The 20,170-nt window shown below is 51.4% G+C and overlaps 1 protein-coding gene across 1 annotated transcript in view; it reads right to left on the reverse strand.

Moving 5' to 3' along the window:
• The window catches only part of KSR2 (kinase suppressor of ras 2), a 268,896-nt gene that overhangs the window by 137,803 nt on the left and 110,923 nt on the right, over positions 1-20,170 (reverse strand). Inside the window, exon 4 of the mRNA XM_037156240.2 lies at positions 14,657-15,170. Within this exon, the coding sequence (XP_037012135.1) occupies positions 14,657-15,170 (514 nt within the window). The remainder of the gene's footprint in view (positions 1-14,656; positions 15,171-20,170) is intronic.

Here is a 20,170-nt window from a genome sequence, read left to right on the forward strand (position 1 = left end):
CTGACTTCCAGTGACCCTTCAAGTCGTGATGGCGCCCAGGAAAACCCGAGCATTCAGACAAGCTCCTCTTGTACCACTGCACTTTCATGAGAACACTATATAATTGAGGCTGACTGGGGACTGAGGTTTTAATTATTTTTAAAATGTCGATGACACCCGTTGGTCTAGCCTGCCTAGCACCTGCTTCCTCTGGCTCCATAAGTTCACGGTCATTTCCCATTTGAGGACCCACGCCTTCCCTAGTCTCTACCCACGTGATCTGTGTGGGGCAGGCAGGTGTGTGTGTGAACCTCTCCCAAGCAGCTTAGTCGCTGCGTCTCATCATCCACACACAGCGATGGTCTCAAGCGTAGGCGTTAAGATTCAAGTTGATTTAGTGGGAGCTGATCCCAGGAGTGGTGTGGGAACTCTCAAGAAAGAGGACTTGCTTTTCCCATAGGGGCTGTAAACCTGGAACTACGTGAGACAGAAAGTTGGGGCAAAGAGACCACCACAAGAAAACAAAGCTATCCCAGAGAAAGGACCAAGAAGAACAGAATCCCTTCAACATTAAGCACCTAGATCTAACTGTACCTGAAGCCAGAATCCCTCTGAAATTTGCAGCCACAAATGCTAACAAATACATTTTGTGGGAAAAGCCTATTTGAGATTTAATCACTTGCAACCAAAAGAATTGTCTAATGCAAAAAAAATTAAGTGTAGCACATTTTAAAAGATATTTGCTTTTATAATTTTCACGCAGTAACTCCATCTGGGGTTATGAGTATTGCCTAGAGATACTGCTAAAAATCTATCACTAGGTTTTTATTTTTTATTTTTATTGCTGACACTGTTACTTTAAATTGAATAAAAACACTGGTTCAACAGAAGGGCACTTTCTCTGATTATCTGCTGTCCAGATAAAGACCCTGCTCAGCAAAACCTAGACTTCAGACAAGTCGCTCCACTTGGAATAATTCAGAATTGAATTGGTGGGGCTTTGAACTGATGTGGCCTTCAGGGCTTAATTCTTGTTACTGAAAAGAAACTTCTTTTTGGAAGGCCGCTCAGAAAACCTCTACCTTTCCCTTGAAATCCTGGCTGCAGGTCCCCTTGTTGGCCAGACCACGAGGCTGGTGAGTGGGCAGCTCCCAGTTGGGTGGGGAAACTGAGGGTTACCAGTGCCCCGCCAGAAGGGACTGTACGACCTTCAATGTCCAGCTCTGCCCTCCAAGCCAGGCTTCCCGCCATGAAGACTAATGATGTAACAACAGTCAAAAGCGGAGGTGGTTAAAACAAAGCAGCCACCCAAACACCTGAGACTTCGTTCAGCCTCCTCAATACAGGCGCCACCGGCAGCCCTGGGGAAGCATGGGACACTGTCACTAACTCCCCAGAAGAGAGGACTTCCAGGCTCCCAACCTGGCTTCAGGTACAGTTAGATCTAGGTGCTTAATGTTGAAGGGATTCTGTCCTTCTTGGTCCTTTCTCTGGGATAGCTTTGTTTTCTTGTGGTGGTCTCTTTGCCCCAACTCTGTGTCTCACGTACTTCCAGGTTTATAGCCTCGGCGGGGGGCCCCGCCACGGACCCCCTGGGCTTTCTGTTTCACTGGACTTCAAGGCAAACATTTACTAAATAAGTTTGCAGTGCTCTACATTCCGTATTATTCTGTATTAGTCTCACATGGGTTAGACAATCATACGCTCTACAAAGTGTTCCCCTGATATTTCCAGTACCCACCTGGCACCGTACGCAGTCATTACAACACTGTTGACTGTATTTCCTGTGCTGCACTTTCCATCCCCGGGTCTGTCCTGTAGCTACCAATCAGTATATCTCAATCCCTTCGCCTTTTCTCGCCCAGTCCCCCAAGTCCCCTCCCCTCTGGAGACCATCAGTCTGTTCTCCGCATCTACGAGTCTGTTTCTGTGTTGTTTGTTCATTTATAGTGTTCTTTGGATTCCACATATAAGTGAGATCATAGTGTATCCCTTTTAAACTCCACCTGGAAATGAGTGCCAATGCCCCTCGGATACCGAGGACTCGGCACGGGTTCTGATCTATCATTTGCAAATGCGCACACTGGACTTTTCCCAGACAGTGATGTAATGGGCAAGGTAACTTCCCCGCTGGATCCTGAAGAGCCAAGAGAGTTTAGCTGCCTTTCCCGCCAGCAGCTACACCACAAGCATCGTCTTTCTGGATCATTAGCAAAAACCAGTGTTGCCCGCACGCCTCCCCGCAGTCCTGGGCTGCTGCGTGCTCCATAACCTACATCAGTCAGACGGGGGGTCTGAAGTACCAGGACATAACCAGCAGCATCGGGCAAGAAGCACAGGAACATGCCAAGAATGAATGGGAAAATCAGCGGAGACCAACAGCATTTTCGATCTCTTGCGGGGATGGCTCTGGGTGTTCGGCCCTGGCTTGATGAGTCACTCATTAGAAAGGAAAAAACATGACCTTTTTCTACTGATTCCAGGAGGACTTGGGGGTGAGGGTGGGGACGTTTCAAGACATTCGTTGAATCCAAGACAAGAGGAGGACTAGGCCTGGCTGATCTGTTTAGACAGGATGTTCTTGGGGCAAGTGAGGGCTAAGATGTTGAGTGAGAAACAAGAAACCTAGTGAACAAAGATGCTGAGTGCAGTTAGTGAAGGCTAAAAACCCTAGTTAAATCAGTTTCTCTCTCTCTCTCTCTCTCTCTCTCTCTCACACACACACACACACACACACACACACACACACCACGATGGCAAGGAGACAGACTACAAAGAGGCAACAGAGAAGAAAAAGAGCCTTGACTGGTATGGCTCAGTGGACTGAGCACTGGCCTGCAAACCAAAGGGTCACTGGTTCAATTCCCAGTCAGGGCACATGCCTGGGTTGCAGGGTTCCCAGATGTAGGGTGTGTGAGGCAACTGCACGTTGATGTTTCTCTCCCTCCCTTCCCTTCTGTCTAAAAGTAACTAAATGAAATCTTTAAAAAGAAAAATTGACTGCAGTTTTCCTCTCCCAGCTGCCCTCATGCCAAGCCCAGGGAAAGAGGGGGAGCTGAGGCAGAAACAACAGAAGAGGTGGGTGAGAGGGGCCGGGGAGCCTACGACAGCAGCCAGGCCGGTGCGGTGCCAGCATAAAAACAGAGCAGAACAGACAGTCTTGAAACGGACCCACGGAGACAAGGCCGGTTGGCAGTTGACGAAGATGCCACGTAATTTGAAGGAAAGTGGGTCCTGGAACAACTGGAGGTTTGCATGGAAAATAATGAGCCTTGACCCTCACCTCACACCACAGGCAAAAGCTGATGTGCGATGGATAACAGCCCTGCGCTAGAAGCTAGCACTGCAGCGCCTCTGGAACAGGAGAACATCTCGGCAGCCGGGACTTGCACCCGGGACTGGTGAAGATTGCTGAGACAGGGCAGGATAAGCACTCGAGCACAAAGGAAACCGATGTGATGGACTGAGCTCCAACGAAACTGAGAACAGCAGCTCTTTGAAACACGACCGAATGCAAGTGACAGGGGAGGCCGCAGACTGGAAGACAATGCCCACAACACGTGATCTGACCAAGGACCCACAACACGGTGATAAGATAAACCACCCAGTTAAAAATCAGGCAGAAGACTTGAACAGATCAATTCACCTAGAGAGGGGTGGGGGAGAGGGAGGGAGAGAGGTGGCCAGTAAATCTACAAAAAGATGCTGAGCATCTTTAGTCATCATGGAAATGCAAAGTAATTAATTAAATAATACAAATTAAAACAATAAGGTGCCATTTCATACCTATCAGAATTAATAAAATTAGAAGCCTGACAGTATCCAGCGATGACCAGGGGGTGCAGCAGGGCTTCCCAACCTCGGCACTATTCATATTTGAGTGGACGCCTCCCTCCTGGGAGCTGGGGGGCGGGGGGCTGGTGCCTGCACCGTAGGACGTTCCACCAGCACCCTTGGTCTCTGCCCAGGTGACGGAGGCTGGCAGCACTCTTCTGCTCCCCAAAGTATGACAACCAACAGTGTCTCCTGACATTGCCAAATGTCCCCTGGAGGGAACGACACTGCTCCATGATGGCAACCACTGATGCGGAGCCACGGACTTCCCACACACTGCTCGTTGTCAAATGCACGGCCACTCTGGAGAGAGCGTGACGATTTCTTACAAAGTTACACAGACACCTATGCAGTGGCCTAGGAAATCTACTAGTAGGTTGTTATCCAACACAAATGCAAACCTTTGCAGACAAAAAAAAAAGCTGGTGCAAAATGTTCTTAGCAGATTCCAATGCAATAGCCTCAAAGTGGAAATACTCTAAAGTGTCCGTCAATGAGAGTGACGTGGGCGGAATTGTGTTCTCAACAGGGTATTTTGATTTCCAAGCCCTGCACTTTATGAATGTGACCTCATTTAGACACAGCACCTGTGCAAATATACTCAGGTTGCGCTAAGGCCCTACTGCCTGAGAGTGGGCTGCAGCCCTCCTCGGGAGGAAGAGCATGCCCAGAGGGGAGACGGCCCCGTGTGGGCAGGGGGTGGAGACCACAAGCATGCAGCTGCCCGCCCAGCACCACAAATTGCTGCACACCCCCAGAAGCTGGAAGAGGCAAGAAAGAACGCTCCTCTCTTCAGTCAACACCCTGCCTTTGGACTTCTGGCCTCCAGAACTCTGAAATAGTAAGTCCTTTTGTTTTTTGTGGTACTTTGTTATAGCATCCCTGAGAAATGAACACAATGAGGATGGGCTGAATCAATTGCGGCATAGTCACACAATGAAATATTAGTAATATATAGTAACACAAAAGAATAAACCACTGACCCATACAACAATGCAGATTAATCTCGAAAACATCACATTGAGGAAAACAAGCCAGACATGAGAGTACGTAACCCGTAAGTCCATTTATATGACGTTCTAGACGAGGCCCAAGCATGTGATAAAAATCAGAACTGCAGTTGCCTTCACGGTGGGGGGAGATGACTGGAAAGGAGGCATGAGGGAACTTTCCAGAGTGAATGAGAAATGCTCTGTAAGTCGCAGGTGTCCAACCCATAGCCCAGGATGGCCACGAATGCAGCCCAACATAAAATCATACATTTACTTGAAGCATTATGAATTTTTTTTTGTTTTTGTTAGTGTTTGTGTATTTAATGTGTGGCCCAAGACAACTCTTCTTCTGCCGGTGTGGCCCAGAGATGCCCAAAGGCTGGACACCCCTGTATGTCTTGACTGGGATTGTGGGTATCTGGGGATATACATTTATCAGAACTCACTGAACTTAAAATCTGTGGTTTTTACTACAGGTAAATTAAAACACAATTTTTAAAACAGCAAATAAAGAGGCTAAAGAGAGGAGAAAGGAAAAGTAGGAAGCACATGACCTGTTCACAACGACAAGAGGCAGGTTAAGAAGAATCGAGGGGGAAGGCAAGGGGTCACGTGGGAAAAAGACCCCCTGTGAACACACCCGCAACTCTGTCCCCACTCGCAGCGAGTTTTGTCATTTTGCTACACCTGCGCTCACCATGGTTAAGTAAACTCACAAATTCTTCACTGGAGGCCGAGTGCAGTGCTGCTCACAGCAAATTGGCCCAGGCAGACATCCCAGCTGCTGGCCATTATAACCTGGGACGGAACATTAACTCCTGAGAGCCCCTCTGGCTCCCAGCGAGCCCCTTGCCTCCCACACTTCAGGAATATTCTTGAAAACCTAAATGGACAGCTGAGAAAAACTCGGAGCATGGCGCCTGGCAAGCAACCCAAGGTCCCGCCAGGCCATGGAACATTCCGGAACACTCCGAGCGTGGCTAACAGCCACACGGCCCCCATCGCCACCCGGACGGTACCGTGCCCTCATTTCACGCAATGCTGGGCACTTGGCCCCAGTGAGCCGCAGACACATGAGGTCTCAGGTAGGAAATAATAGCCTGAGGCCAAAGTCATCTGTGCTGCCCTCACCCACAGCCACACCATGTCAGGGGGTCAGCGCAAATGTAGGGAGAGGCCAAAGTCATTACCTCTGGCACCAGGCAGTCCAGCACCAGGCAGTCCAGAGTTCAAGTGCTGAGACTGCTTCTAACCCGGGCTTCTTACTGCATCATCTCCAAATGGGAAAAAAAAAATGCTAAGTGGTGGTGAGAGATGCATGCAAGGAACTGGTGCTCAGTAAACGCTGGCTTCCTTTGGAGAAATGTGGTTACATTGAAATCTTCACATTCCTTGCTTACACAGAAGTTCCCCAATGGAGACTTCATCTTCGGCAGCCTCGGCATCTGACAAAACACTTCTAGGCAATGCCATTGACTTTGGCCTCGTGATGGCAGCCCTTTAAAGAGGGTGGTGCTACTCTGCCTCCCCCTGGACTTCCACTGAGTGAGGGGAAGAGCCCCCCCTCACCTGCAGAAACTCTCGAGACAGCTCTAGGAGGAGGTCCCCCAAATCCACATTCAGGACTGGGCTCCCCCCGGGGGCGGGGAACACTGCTTGACCACGATAGTGTGTTAGCATCGTTTAGAATCTCAACTCCAGGAGAGGACGATTCTAAGAGATTTGTCGAGACGAACGGTAAAGGATGCTTCCTCTGGCACCAGCCACAAGCTTCGACTCGCTGTGCTCGGCAGGACGAGGGCTGAAAACGCAAAACCAGGTGTCTCCCGCAGGGACAGCGTCACTCTTCACCATCCCTGCTTTCAACAAGCGTAACTAAACACGGGCCCTCCATGGGTAGCTTCCCTCACGTTCACTCTGCGACACAAGAGAACTAGATTGACAGTAGATGGGGGGATGGCCTCTAATGCTGGGAGGGAGGCTGGGGTATCATTCATTCATTCATTCATTCATTCACTCATTCCTCCAGCAAATACTCACCGAGCCTTGAACTGAGCACCCACAGTTAAGCACAGAAGTGATGGGGACAAATAGGGCAGGGTTCGACTCTCAGAGAACTCACAGTCCAGGAGTCTGAAAAGAGTAGGGGCTCAACCCCTGCTGGATGCACAAGGAACAGGTATGGGCAGCCGAGGAGACAGCCCAGTGCCTGTGCAGTCACAGGTGCAGCCTCTAGGTCAAACTGGTGTCACGCTGGCCACCCATCAGCTCCGCATAGGATGCCTCGAGCACTTTCTAAAAGGGCCTGACAGCAAACACCGCACTGCAGGCTCTGCAGAGCACACAGTTTTGGTCACAGCTACCCCACTGCCCCGCAGTAATGCGAAAGCAGCCACAGACAATATGTGGGTGAATGGGTGTGACTGTTCCAATAAAACTATTTACAAAAGCAGGGAGTGGGCCGGCATTGGCCCTCAGGCAGTAGCAGTTTGCCAACCCCCAAGTGGGAGGACGTGATCCTGGGTGAATTATATAATCTCCCTCTATGTCAGCCTCCCGCAGTACAATGGAGAGATTGTGACAACAGCGGCTTCCTGAGGTCGTCGAAGCAGACACTACATGGAACGCGCTCAGCACCCTGCCCCTAATGTGGTCAGGACGCAATAAAGTTAGCTGTTTCTGTCACCGTTACTCACTGCACTGCAGCATGACAACAGAAATACTCGGGCAGAGTCAGAAAGGAGTGGAGTGAGGAAAACCACGGCCAATGTTAGCAGTAAGATCGCTCCCCATTTAGCTCTTAGAACAAGCACGAAGCCCACCCAGCTTCCCCACAGGGCTCAGCTGCTGTCCAAACAGCTCTCTGAAGACTGGAAAATTCTCAAGTCCACACGTACAGACTTTCTACAAAACAAAGGACGTAAGACAACGAACCTGTGCCTTCCCTGGGCAAAGAACACATCTCCTAGATAGCACCCCCTGCCCCCTGCAATGATAGTCACTGAAAACAAAGGGTTAAGTCTCAATACCTTGGAAAGTGGAATCCAAGCTGGTGCCAACCTCAGGGCCCACGAGATGACACCCCCACCCAGCTCCATGCCCACCTCCCAGGTGCGCCCCGCCCAGAGTCAGAGGTTAAAGTCCAGGTTGGTGAGGTGGTGTCTTCTCCACCTGAGCCCGGTTCAGCTGACGGACACAGAAAGGCCATCCGTCCAATGTACAAATCGTGACCCTAAGACATGACCGGGGCTGGAAGGAAGGGCTGGCTTCGGGAAAATCACAAAGCCCCACTCCAGAAAATCAACCTGGCCTGCAAGCTCCCTTACAGCTCTGGGAGCCCAACACGGTGGAAGGGGACCCTGGCTCAAGGCCTAGAGAGTTGTTAATACTTTTATTCTTCCTCTGTTAATTCAAGTTAATAAATACCTCTAGCCTAAGGGGAACAGGAGGAGGAGAGCTGATTGACAGCAACCAGAGAGCCCCCGGCCATGTTCATTTTAAATTACAGAGGCCAACAGGGCCCCGGGAGTGGGCGCCCCCCCCCCCCCCCCCCCCCCGCTGTAGGCCAGGAGGCCACCGGAGGTGACGTACACAGGAAAGTGAGCAGCACCAGGTGGGGCCACCGGCCACCGGGAGCAGATGGCAGACCTCCCGTGGACTTCTCTGCTCAGCTGGGTCACCAGAGCCACACTCGTCTGTGTCCTGGAAGGCAACGCTGCATACTTGGAAGGATTAATTAATAGAAAGCAGGAACAAAGGGCTGCGAGCACCTGGACTCAGGCCTCGAGGCCAAAACTCATCTCGGCTCCAATGACACAGGTCAAGTCATGCCCTCTCGCAGAGAGAGCCCTTCCAGAGGGGCCCTACTAACTGACTAAGGGTGAACTCCACACTGCCCCGCAGTTCCTCCTCTTCCTCAGCCCACAGCCTATCACACACAGGCATTCTCGGTCCCCAGGTGGCTGCTATCCTCCTGCCCGCACTCTCCACCCTCTCTCTTCATCTGGCCAACTCCCACTCACTCTTATGGTCCCATCTTAGGTCAGGCCTGGCACACTACAGCCCAAAGGCCCAAGGGACCCAGCACTTGTGTAATTAAAGATTTACTGGAAGACCACCACGCCCATTCATTAGCATATCACCAATGGCTGGTTTCACTGTGGGGTTGCGTGCCTGCAAGAGAGACCACAGGATGGCACAGCCTGATGTAGTTACTCCCTGGCTTCTTACAGGAAACATTTTCTGACCCCTGTCTTGAGGATGCTTCCTCCAGGAAGCTGTCCCTGATTTCCTGAATGTTTCAGGTGATCCTCAGGGGGCTTCCTTCAGCCCCAGTCTTACTTTCTCTACTCCAAGCCTTCCCCCACTGAGTTTCCAATTGATGTTTTCCATCTTTCTCTTCCAAACCCTGGACTCCCTGAGAAGGCTGTTTTTTGGCAACTCTGCACTCCAAGCTTCTCACACAGACCCTGCACATCAAAAGCACTGAAAAATAAGTTTGCAGAATGAATGAACAAAGGCGTGAATGTTTTGCTGCCATGCCAGAGAGTCCAATAAAGCCACTAGCCAGAGTACAACCCATCCGGGCTGTTGGTGACTCGGTCGGGAGTCTGCATGGCCACCAGTGACTCTGGGATGGACTGAGAGAACAGGGAAGGCCTGAGAACTGGCCTGTCTGATGAACAAAGGAGCCTCAAATCATGTCCTGGCAAAGTGACAGCTCCCCAGTCAGACGCAGGGGAAAGAGAGGGAAGTTTCACTAGCAGCTGGGGCTGGGACTATCCCAAGTCGGGCCTGGCACTCTCAATCCTACTGACACCTCCAAAGCAGACCCCACTACCCTCTTCACCCTGCTCGGCACACGCTACTGTTCAGGTCTCCTGACTTAGCATGCTTTCCCCCTCCATTGTAAACTCCTGGAAAGCAGGTCAGTTGTTCACCAGAGAATCCCTGGGGGACTTGGGCCCAGGTAGGTAAAGATGTATGATGAATGAATGAATGAGTAAAGCTCAGTCATCAAACCCTTCCGTCTGGCATGATGTGTGGTACAGAGTGCCAGGCAGGGCCTGATTTCTCTCTGGGGTGGGCCCAGGATTGGCCCCTGACCCAGCAGGGAACCTAGAAGTGCCCTATTGAAGGACAATCACCACATTTTTGTGACTACCAAGACATCTGGCACTCTGAGGCCACACACTGGGCTTGGAACGGCTTCTCCATTGTGGCCTCCAGTTTCTGGAGGCTTTGGGGGGGTCTCAGCTGTCCCCAGCCTTGTTCCTGTCCTCTGTCCTGGCTTCCCAAGGCCTCCCTTACTGCCTGTTTCCGTGTGACGGCTCCACTCCAAGCTGATATCACACTGACATCCCGGCCCCATTATCTTAAATCAAAGTGCTGGGCAGCTGCCCTCCATGACTCAGGTTGCTGTCCAGCAGCCAATGCCCAGTGGAGAAGCTGGCCCTGGAAGGAACGTTTCTATCTCCCCATTCATCACACTAAAAGGCTCGTTTCAAATCCTATCAAGTCAGTCAAAAATCAAGAGAGAGAACAGGGCCTTCTCTTTGTCTTTTCCAGAAATGGCACCACCCTCTAGAGAGACTGGATTTCAGGCACTTAATTTGGTAGCCAAGTGACATTACCTCCCAGAAGGCTGGCGCCCGCCCGTGGCCCAGCGGGAAGGGGCAGACGCAACAACTCAACTTGATGGCCATGAAGAGAGAGAAAAGGGGGCCATAATTCTACTCAAGGAAGGAGGTCCCCCAGAAGACTGCCCCCCAGACACCCTGCAGCCCCTGGACGCCAGGCCCCTCAATCTTGAGTCTGATTCTAATGTTCTTCCTTTTATGGTGCAATAACAGTAACAGTAATCACACAGCTGAGATCCCAGCGCCGTGCAGAACGTCTCGTTCCACTTGCGGTTCAGCAGCCCTTGATGGGCATAAACGACAGACCTGTGGGACAGCACCCCTGGACAACTCGGGGAAAGTGTATCTTCGAGATGATCACAGCACCAGAAAACCCCGGGGTGCCCTGGGACAGTAGCTAAGAAATATATGTAACAGCTCAAGGGTGACACTCTCCACCTTCACCCCACTTTTTCTCACCTACCTCTGTTTCACATTCTAAGTCACAACACCACCAAGAGCAGACTCACTGGCTCTTCTCCACAGAAGGAAGGATTTTGCGAAGGGACAGGAATCAGATTCATCCAACGTTCCAGTGAGACTGACTGATGGTGACCTTCCCAGAGTGCTGCGTTGAGAAGGACTCTGAAGTCACACTAGAGCCTGTGACAAGTGCCCACCATGGGAACTGGAGAGGAACGGCCAGCCTTACCTGCATCAGACACGCCACGCCTGCCTCTAGTCATTCAAACCGGGTCAGAATGGGTACTGAAATTTCTCCCCATCTCTATGCCCCGCCAACTCAAACGCATCCCACAGGAACCCATTCAAATGCCACCCAATGTCACTTACTTCCACTTTCCTTGACCCTGTTCCCTTCTCTTCGGGGAAAAGAAACATTCCCTTGTTTATTCAGAAATGGCAAGGGACCAAACCTATAAACGCCACATCTTTCTCTGCTCCAGCTTGTCTGACACTCAGCAGGGGATTTGCCTCTACACTCATTTCTGTGCCCTAGTGCCTGGTCCATGGTAGGGACCGAGCAAATGTCCGTGGAATTCATGTTCTACCCAGGATGCAAGCCCAAGCCATCGCTCAAGGCCACCATGGGCTTTGGAGAAGAAAGACGCCCAACTCTGGTACTTCACTAGAGGGGTTTAGACAAGCCAACAACTGCCTTGCCTGTAAAATGGGATGTTGGAGGATTAAATAAAATAAACCCTGCAAAGTGCCAGCAGACAACAAACAGAACAATACAGTGATAGCTATTGTTCAGATTAGTATAATATTCAATAAGTCTTTCAATTTAGTGACAGTGTGTCCACACAGCCTATGTATAGAGCTTCACGTAATCATATCAATGATTACATTCATTCCTGTCTTCATCTGAGTTCCCCCCAAATCAGACAGTGACAGAGGTTTTGGGGTGCAGGCCATATATTTGGGAAGTGGTCCCGGGAGGTATGACAAAGGGGAGAATTGAGGCAGGGAAGGAAGGAAAGCCCATAAGGAAGGTGTTACAGGAGGGACAGGACCACCGTGGGCAATGGGGCCCGGCCCTGCCGAGGACCCTCCAGGAGAGCGTGCAGAGCACCGGGCAGAGTGGTCCCCTGAGGGCACAGTGATGCCCTGCCGCCTGTCCCTCCCAGGTTGAGGCTCCATCCTGGCGGCATGAACTCCCCAGCATTTCCAGTCTGCCCAACACTAAGGCCAAACACGCTCTGCTGGCCAAAGAAAGCCCCCAGTGCAGAGACAGGTGCTGAAGGTAGGACCTTGGTGTGTCCAGCATCTGTCACCAAAGCTGTGGTGACATCCAGCATGACTTGCTTCCAGTCACAAGGCTGGCTGGCAGCAAAGAGGGGTCTCGCTTTGGCTCCCAGAAAACTCCCGACTCCTTCAAAGGAGATAACGACAGAGGCGGGCACTGGGTGAGAAGACAGCTCCCCACGCCACCGGGGCAAACCTCACCAGAATAGTATCTTCCAGGGCTCCTTGAAAATCACAAGACACCTCCAAGAAAATGCCCGGCCACCCTGTTCACAGTCAGCCCGCCACAGTGATTCATGATCCACTGTTGAGCTAATCATCGGCCACTGTGGAAGTTCAGGGCTGCTGTGTCAGGAGGAATGTGATAATAAATGACTCATCAGTGGTGTTTTCAAAGCGCCTGGGGCAGATACAAAGAGACAATCCCTTTGCTATTTAGAAAGCCAACCTATTTTAAAGGAGTCTCACTTGACTCATCCCAGGACTGGACGATTCAGGGGCTTGACGGAAAGGGGGCCTGGAGTTTCGGATGGGAAGCGCCGGTCAGTGCTGAATGGAGCTGAGAACAGAACTTCCTTATGCAAAGTAATGTCAATATTTAATGTAAAAAAACTTATAAGCATTATACTAGAAAGAATTATATATTATATATCCTATATTATTTATAAGTTATTAAAGGCTTTGTTAAAGACCTCACTAATTCGAAATAAGACGAAAGTCAGTGTGAACAGGGGACAAGTGCACATAACAAGATTTTTAAAGAGAATCCGTGGAGGAGGAGGGCGACCAGGATCTCTTCACCTCCCGCAAACGGGAATTTGACCTTGGGCTGACTTCCTGGCTCTGATCCTCTGCACATCCCCGAAGGGGAAAGGTCAATGGTTAGTGCACCACACTGCTTGTAGGGGAACTGCCCCTGGAGGGTGGGCTGCATGGGGCCTGGGGGGTCTCGGTGTGAACCTGGAACACATGATGAGGGATCCACAGCCTTGGGGACCCTTGTTACAACTGGGCATGACCCCTGAAGGGACCCTGGGAGCTTCACTGATGGAACTGTGACAAGGGTCAATGTCCCCTAAGCCAGGATGACTCCCATACCTGCTTAGTGTGGATCTCATCACCTTGTACCTGAACTGTCACTTGGAGGAGAGGGCAAGGCAGAGCAGCCCCTGAAGACCTCAGAAGAGACGCCTGGTGCAGCCCTGCCCACCTCTGGCTCACCCCAGGATGCCCGTGGGGTGTCTGGCCAGCCTCAGCCCTCAGTGGGCAACCCCCCGTCACCCCACCAACACACTGGAAACACAAGGACACACTCCCCACTGTTTCCACACATCACAGTGGCAGCTCCCAGCAGGAGAGGAGGTTGGGGCAACTACTTACAGTATCTCCTAATGAGATTAAATATAGTTGCTTTATCTGAGACTTAACTGCAATCCTGTTCAATGTGAATATTTGAAACAAGCCACCCACTTTTGTAACTCTGTTTAGCATTGCTTCCATTTTTTTATATGCTGAGACCCTCAAAACAATCTGAGGGGCCCGGCAGAGGCCTGCCCCGTCCCTCCCACTAGCCAGCACCCAGCCACAGATACCATGTCACCCACCCTCTGCTGGCAAGACCCCTCCCACCAGAGCCAGCCACACCCTGCACCCCCTTTCAGGACTTTCCCCACCCTGAACTCCAGTATGACGTCCTTGGCTCTGACAGTCCATAGCTCCACTCCCCGAGCCACCGAGACCCAGCAGGCCAGGGCCCACGTCTTAGTTATCACGCTGAGCACATCCCGTGCACAGGGCCGGTCCAGAGCTGTGCAGGACAGCGGCTCCTCGGCCACACAGCCCTCCCGCACTGGAAATGCGGGCAGTCCAAACTGAGGTGAGCTGTAAGTGTAAGATACACACTAGCACTCGAACACCTAATAGGAAAACAGACTGCAAACTACCTCTGTAGTAACACTTTATGTGGTGTCTACAGGTAACAGTATGTTGATATGATGTTATGGAAATGCCTATCACCTGGTTCTTTTTACTCTCGTGAACGTGGCCACTGGAAGATGTCAGGTAGCCTGTGTGGCTCACCCCCTGCGTCTAGGGGCAGCACCAAGGCAGACCCTGCAGAAGGTGGCAGGTTTTGGCTCTGCCAGCCAAACCCAACTCCGCCATCACGGCAGGGAAGCAGCCACACGCTATGCGTGAAAAATGAACCTGGCTGTGTGGCAACAGATTCAGGTTCAGACCCCAGACTATAATTTGCAGACCCTTGCAAACTGTAGTAAGAGTGGTAAGAAGGGTCATTTCTGGAAAATTCCATGCTCTTTACTTTCTCACAAACCTTTCACTCAGCTTGAGGAAGAAAACACAAGTTGACTGAGGTTTCCCTGAGCCGGGAGGGTCCTGGGGCCTTGGAGGTGGGCAGCCCCTCACAGCCCCAGGCTCGGCTGCCTCAGGGACCCCCCGTGTACTCACTTGGGTGTGTGTGCCTCGTCTACACGGTGACCCAGCTGGAATTCGTGTGACTTGCTCCGATGCAGGGTCGTGAAACCCGGGATCAAGTGGATCAGCTTTCGGGAGGAAGGCGGTGGGGTCCCCGGGGGCTTCAGCTTGTTCTTCTTCCTCACGGGCGGCGTGCCTGGCGGGGTCACGGTGGTGACAATATTGGGGGTGCGTGGCGGGGTGCGGACGGCATGCCGCTGCCGGGGCGATGGGGGCAGAGAACGGTGGCCCGACTCCAGAGGTGGCGGCGGGCACAGGCCCGGGTAGGGGTCCACGGTGAGCCGGTCCACGTGGGTGTACACAGGGGCCCCAGGGGTGGGGCTGGCGTGACAGTAGTGCTGCGTGCACTTGGACTGGACCCTGGGGCTCTGGGAGAGGTGGGTGCGGATCCACGGGGTGGGCTCCGGCGCGCACGCTGGGTTGTTCTCCTTCCCCGTCTCCGTGGTGGGCCACTGGATGGTCCAGTCTTGTTTGGAAAGGTTGCCGCCTGCGTTGGAACAAAGGAGCAGAGAGACACGGATGAGCCCGGAGAAAGCCAGGTGCGTTACAACGCGTGCAGGTACACGTATATGCATGTGTGTACTTTACACTCTATACACGCTACACACGTGATGGCCTACGCATGTTACATGGTGTGCACATTGATATAAATTCTACCACTTGGCCCCCCCCCCAAAGCGAGAAGGAAACTGCTTTGCTGGCCTTCTTACCATAAGTTCCATTTGATAGCCTCGCCCTCTGCTGCCCCAGGGTTGGGGAGCCCACAACCCAAATTTCTCAAAAAGCAAAGTTAATTCTAGTCTTTTAAGCTTCCCAGGTTCTAATTTCAACACTTTCAAGGTGATTTAAAGAAAGACATTTTCCAGGATAACCTTTCCTGGACATAGTAATGCTAATACCTAACCCCCTTGTGAGATACGCGAACTCTGCAAAGTCAAGTTCGCCCCTGGTTACTCCTGACCACTGTCCATCACTGATCGCCACTGTGTGTCAACCAGGTGTGCATCCGGCTCACACTTTCTGAGTGTGCCAGGTGTTGTGCTCGGAGGAGGCCAGGCCCCAGTCCCCAAGCTTCCGTGATTCAGACAGAGAGACAGGATACACCAGAAAACATACCGTGAAAGGGTTTCAGCTGGTTGTTAGCTCCAGGACAGAAGCAAACAGAACGATGTGATCCCATGAGCATCAGCAACAGCGAATGAGCAAACAAATCGTGAGGCCACTCGGCTGCAGAAACCTGGGATGAACTCCTGACCCGCGCCACAACCTGGTGACTCTCCTGAGAAATACGCTGAGCGAAAAAAACCCAGCCCCAAAATGCTCCATCCTGTGTGACTCCTTTTTTTTTCCAAGATTTTATTTATTTATCTTTAGAGGGGAAGGGAAGGAGAGAGGGAGAGAAATATCAATGTGTGGTTGCCTCTCGTGTGTCCCCTGCTCGGAACTGGCCTGCAACCCAGGCATGTGCCCTCGCTGGGAATCGAACCTCGATCCCTTGGTTTGCAGGCCCGCACTCAATCCACTGAGCTACACCAGCCTGGGCCTGTGTGACTCCTTTTATACACCATTTTTGAAATGACACTATTTTAGAAATGGAGGACACGGGCATGAAGGGGTGGGGCTATAGAAGGACAACACAAGGGACGTTTGTAGCATCGGAATGACCAGTGTCCCCCGTGGTGGTGTGGGAAGACGCCTTTATCCAGAGGGGAAGAGACAAGAGCTCCGGGGAAAGGCCGTGGGAGGCCCTGACGGTGGCTCCTCCAAAGGCAGAACGTGGGCCTTCAACAAGGAGCAAACCTGCCGACACCTTGACCTTGGACGTCCACCTCCAGAACTGAGAGAAATAAGTTCCTGTTGGTTAAGCCACCCGGCCTATGGCTTTTGTCACCACAGCCTGACTACGACAGCGTCTGTCTGTGTTATTTCTCACAACTGTGTGTGAACCCGCAATAGCGCAATAAAAATTTCAACTTAAGACTGAAAGCGTGTGGGGAGGGGAGGGCTTCCTTTAGGCAGAGTGGTCCGCCTCCTCGAAAGAAAAAGGGGGTTTGAAACAGTATGAAAGACACGGATGGGGGGTGGTTATTACTTGAAAGTAACTAAATAAAATTTAATATTAAAAAAAAAAAAAGAAAGTGAATGAGCAAATGAGTGGATCCAGCAACTGTGGTGCATTTACACAACGGAATACTACGCAGCAGAAAGAAAGAAGGGCCTTCTGCCCTTCACGACGGCATGGATGGAACTGGAGAGTATTATGCTAAGTGAAATAAGCCAGGAGGCGAAAGACAAATGCCACAGGATCTCACCTATAAGAGGAATCTAATGAACAAAAATAAACAAACAAGCAAAACAGAACCAGAGGCATGGAAACAAGGAACAGACTGACAGCGACCAGAGGGGAGGGAGGGGGTAATGGGGGAAAGAAGGGGAAGGAACCAGTCAAGGAACAGGTATGAATGACCCACGGATGTGGGCAACAGGCTGGGGCTTGTCTGTGGGAGGGGAGTGGATGGGGGGAGAGTAACGGGAAAATTGGGACAACCGTAATAAAACAACAATTAAATAAATAGATATAGATAGATAGATAGATAAATGTGATATCTGATGACCAGAATGGGATCACCATCAAGGCGAGATTACAGCAGTGGTGCGGAGAAGCAAGGAGGATGATAAGGGCAAAAGCATAGAGATGGGACAGGCATTTTCTTTCAGTCCTATGACACTGTATTAGGGGTAGAAATGAGGACATGAGAAAAATCCCCACTGTCACGAATAAGAGGTTTTCAGACCCAACAAAAGCTAAATCACCAAGTGAAAGTAAATCCAACCACACTCTAGCATTCCTTCACTCCCTTGCTGTTGGAGAGGGCGGATGCAAACCCGGACTCCAAGTGCCAGCTCGCAAGCTGCCCTGAGCAGCTCTTCTCCGTAGCCTGTGCTGAGAGGAGGGAAAGCAGGGGAGACCAACAATGCCAAACGCACAGGCTCCACACACAGCTAAGCCGGGCAGGCGCCTTTGGGGTCCCCTCTCTGGGCACCTTCCCAAAGGTGACGATGGGATGGAGGCTCCAGACCCATAGGCCAAGGTGCAACATGAAAATTTTTTATACCAAGTTCAACCCGTCGAAGCTTTTGGTCTGAAGTTGACCACTCAGAGATTACTTGGGCTGCTGCTTAGGCAACGACAGCTTGGGGCTCCAGGTGAGAGACGATGCTGGCCCCAACTTGGGAGGTGACAGCAAAGATGGAGAGGAGTCGCTGGGGGTCCCTGGAGGAAAAAACAGTGGGACCTGGCCCCATCATGGGCCAAGGAAGAAGATTCGGAGCAGAAGTGAATTCCAACTCCTAGCCGACTAGCAGTGACAAGAGCAATTACTCCCGACTGTAACGAGCTAATCTACGGGGCACCTGACGGTTTGCAAAGTGCTTCTGTGAACACTGAGTCCCTGCCCCTTTCTCAACTCCAACAACTCCACTGGTTGTCACCTATTCATTAGAGAGCAATTAGAAAGTTCAGAGAAGGAAAAGGCAACACTGTCCACAGCCATGGCTCCTGTCGCCGTTTGGCTGTGGGGCCAGATGGTCTTCTGCACCTTTTTTTTTTTTAAAGAAATACCGTAAGACCTTATTTAATGGTTTGTCATCTGCTTTCTTCACTTTTTTGTATGGGGGCTGTTTTATATCTTAATTTTTATTAAGTAACCCTGCACGCAAAACGCCATTTTGATCTCTGCTTTGGTAGGTAAGGAAATGGATGGGCCCAGTTGTGCCTGGGATGAGAACTGAGAGCCAGGAATCAAACCCAGGACCTGGGCTACCTCGACAGCCAGGGCGCAGGGGTGTGTGACAGAGAGCATTTACTGAAGACCATTGACCCCTGGCTAGCAGAACCAGCATGGAGTCAGATGACTTCGCTCTGCTTCTGGCTCTGCCACTTCCTGGCTGTGTGACCCTGAGCACGCGGCTAACCTCTCTGAGCCTTCGCTTTATCACCTGTGAAACAGGGCAGGAAAAGGACCTACCTCTGGGGAATACAAAGATCAGATGCAATAGCTCAAGCAATGCGCTGAGCACAGGGTCTGGCATACAGTCGGCGCCCCATACATGTTAGCTACCCTCATCATGATTCTCAAGATTGCGGTAGCACGGCCCCACCCCCACTCGGAGAGTGTGCACTTGTGCTAAAGGCCTGTGCCTGCAGCAGACGCCGACACCACATGGAGCAGTGGGAGTTTTTATACGCACAGAACACCCTGAGCTTTGCAACACAAACCTGCCCTGACTTTTCCTCACTGTGACTCCATTTCTTCATCTGTAAAATGGGATAACATCGGAATTTTTCCCTAGGATTGCGCTGAAGATTAAATAAAACCACACAAGTAGAGCATTTAGTGAAGTCTCAGACACACCATCACTGCATGATTACTAACATCAAGTGAGAGTACGGCCACCTCCAGCCCACGATGCTGGTAAGGCTTAAACACACACACACACACACACACACACTGCGTGCCTTGCAGTCAGTGCCTATGCCCCTGACCTTTGAGCCTTTACTGTGGTTGAATTATATACCCTCAAAAGACATGCTGAAGTCCTAATCCTCAGGACCGGAGAAGGTGGCCCCGTTTGCAATGAGGGTCTTTGCAGATGTAATCGTGTTAAGGGGTGGCAACACTGGATTATGGAGCACCCGAAACCCAGTGGCTGGTGTTCTTACGAGAAAAGGAGAGGACGCACAGACAAGAGAGCCACAGAAAGACGGAGACACAGGTCGTGTGACGCAGCTCCGAGGAACAGCAAGGGCTGCTGGGAGAGGGGCAGGGGACAGACTCTCCCCCAAGGCCTCCTGAGAGAGTGAGGCCCCGCTGACCCCTTGACTTTAAACTTCAAGCCCCAAGGACGGTAAGAAAATACAAGCCTGCTGTGTAACCCCACCTAGTTTGTGGGGGTTTTGTCAGAGTAGCCCTGGGAAGCAGAACCTTCTGTCGGCATTTACCGATACAGACTGGGGGTTGTGACTCAAAAGTTAGCATTTGGAGGACATGTGCCAGGCACTGATAGGGGTGTCGAGGCTTAGCTCACCTGCCCAGTAAGGTAGGGGCTGTTGAATCATTTTCCAAATGAGTTGTAGGTGAGGGGTAGGGCCTGGCTGAGGTCCCTTCAGTGACAGTAACCTACAGGTAAGCTGGCACCCACTGCCCCCTATGCCCACAGTTGCTTCACTCACACACGCAAACATACAGACACACACACACAGACACACACACACACCCCTCCACTGGATTCAAGGACACACCGAGTCACCCCAAGTACCCCCGTCCTTAAGTTGTTCCACAGGCTGAGAGGTGAGCAGAGAAGACAAGCTTTCCCCCTGAACCAAATCCCCGTCTCCAACACATCGCCTCCTCTCCACCCCTGCATTCAAAATCACAGGTGTGGAGGGAGGAGGCAAAGAGCCTCATTTCATGATCCAAATTGCCA

The sequence above is a fragment of the Artibeus jamaicensis genome, unplaced genomic scaffold (genome assembly GCF_021234435.1).
Source record: "Artibeus jamaicensis isolate MK-2021 breed Jamaican fruit bat unplaced genomic scaffold, CSHL_Jam_final contig_525, whole genome shotgun sequence".
Lineage (NCBI taxonomy): Eukaryota > Metazoa > Chordata > Mammalia > Chiroptera > Phyllostomidae > Artibeus > Artibeus jamaicensis.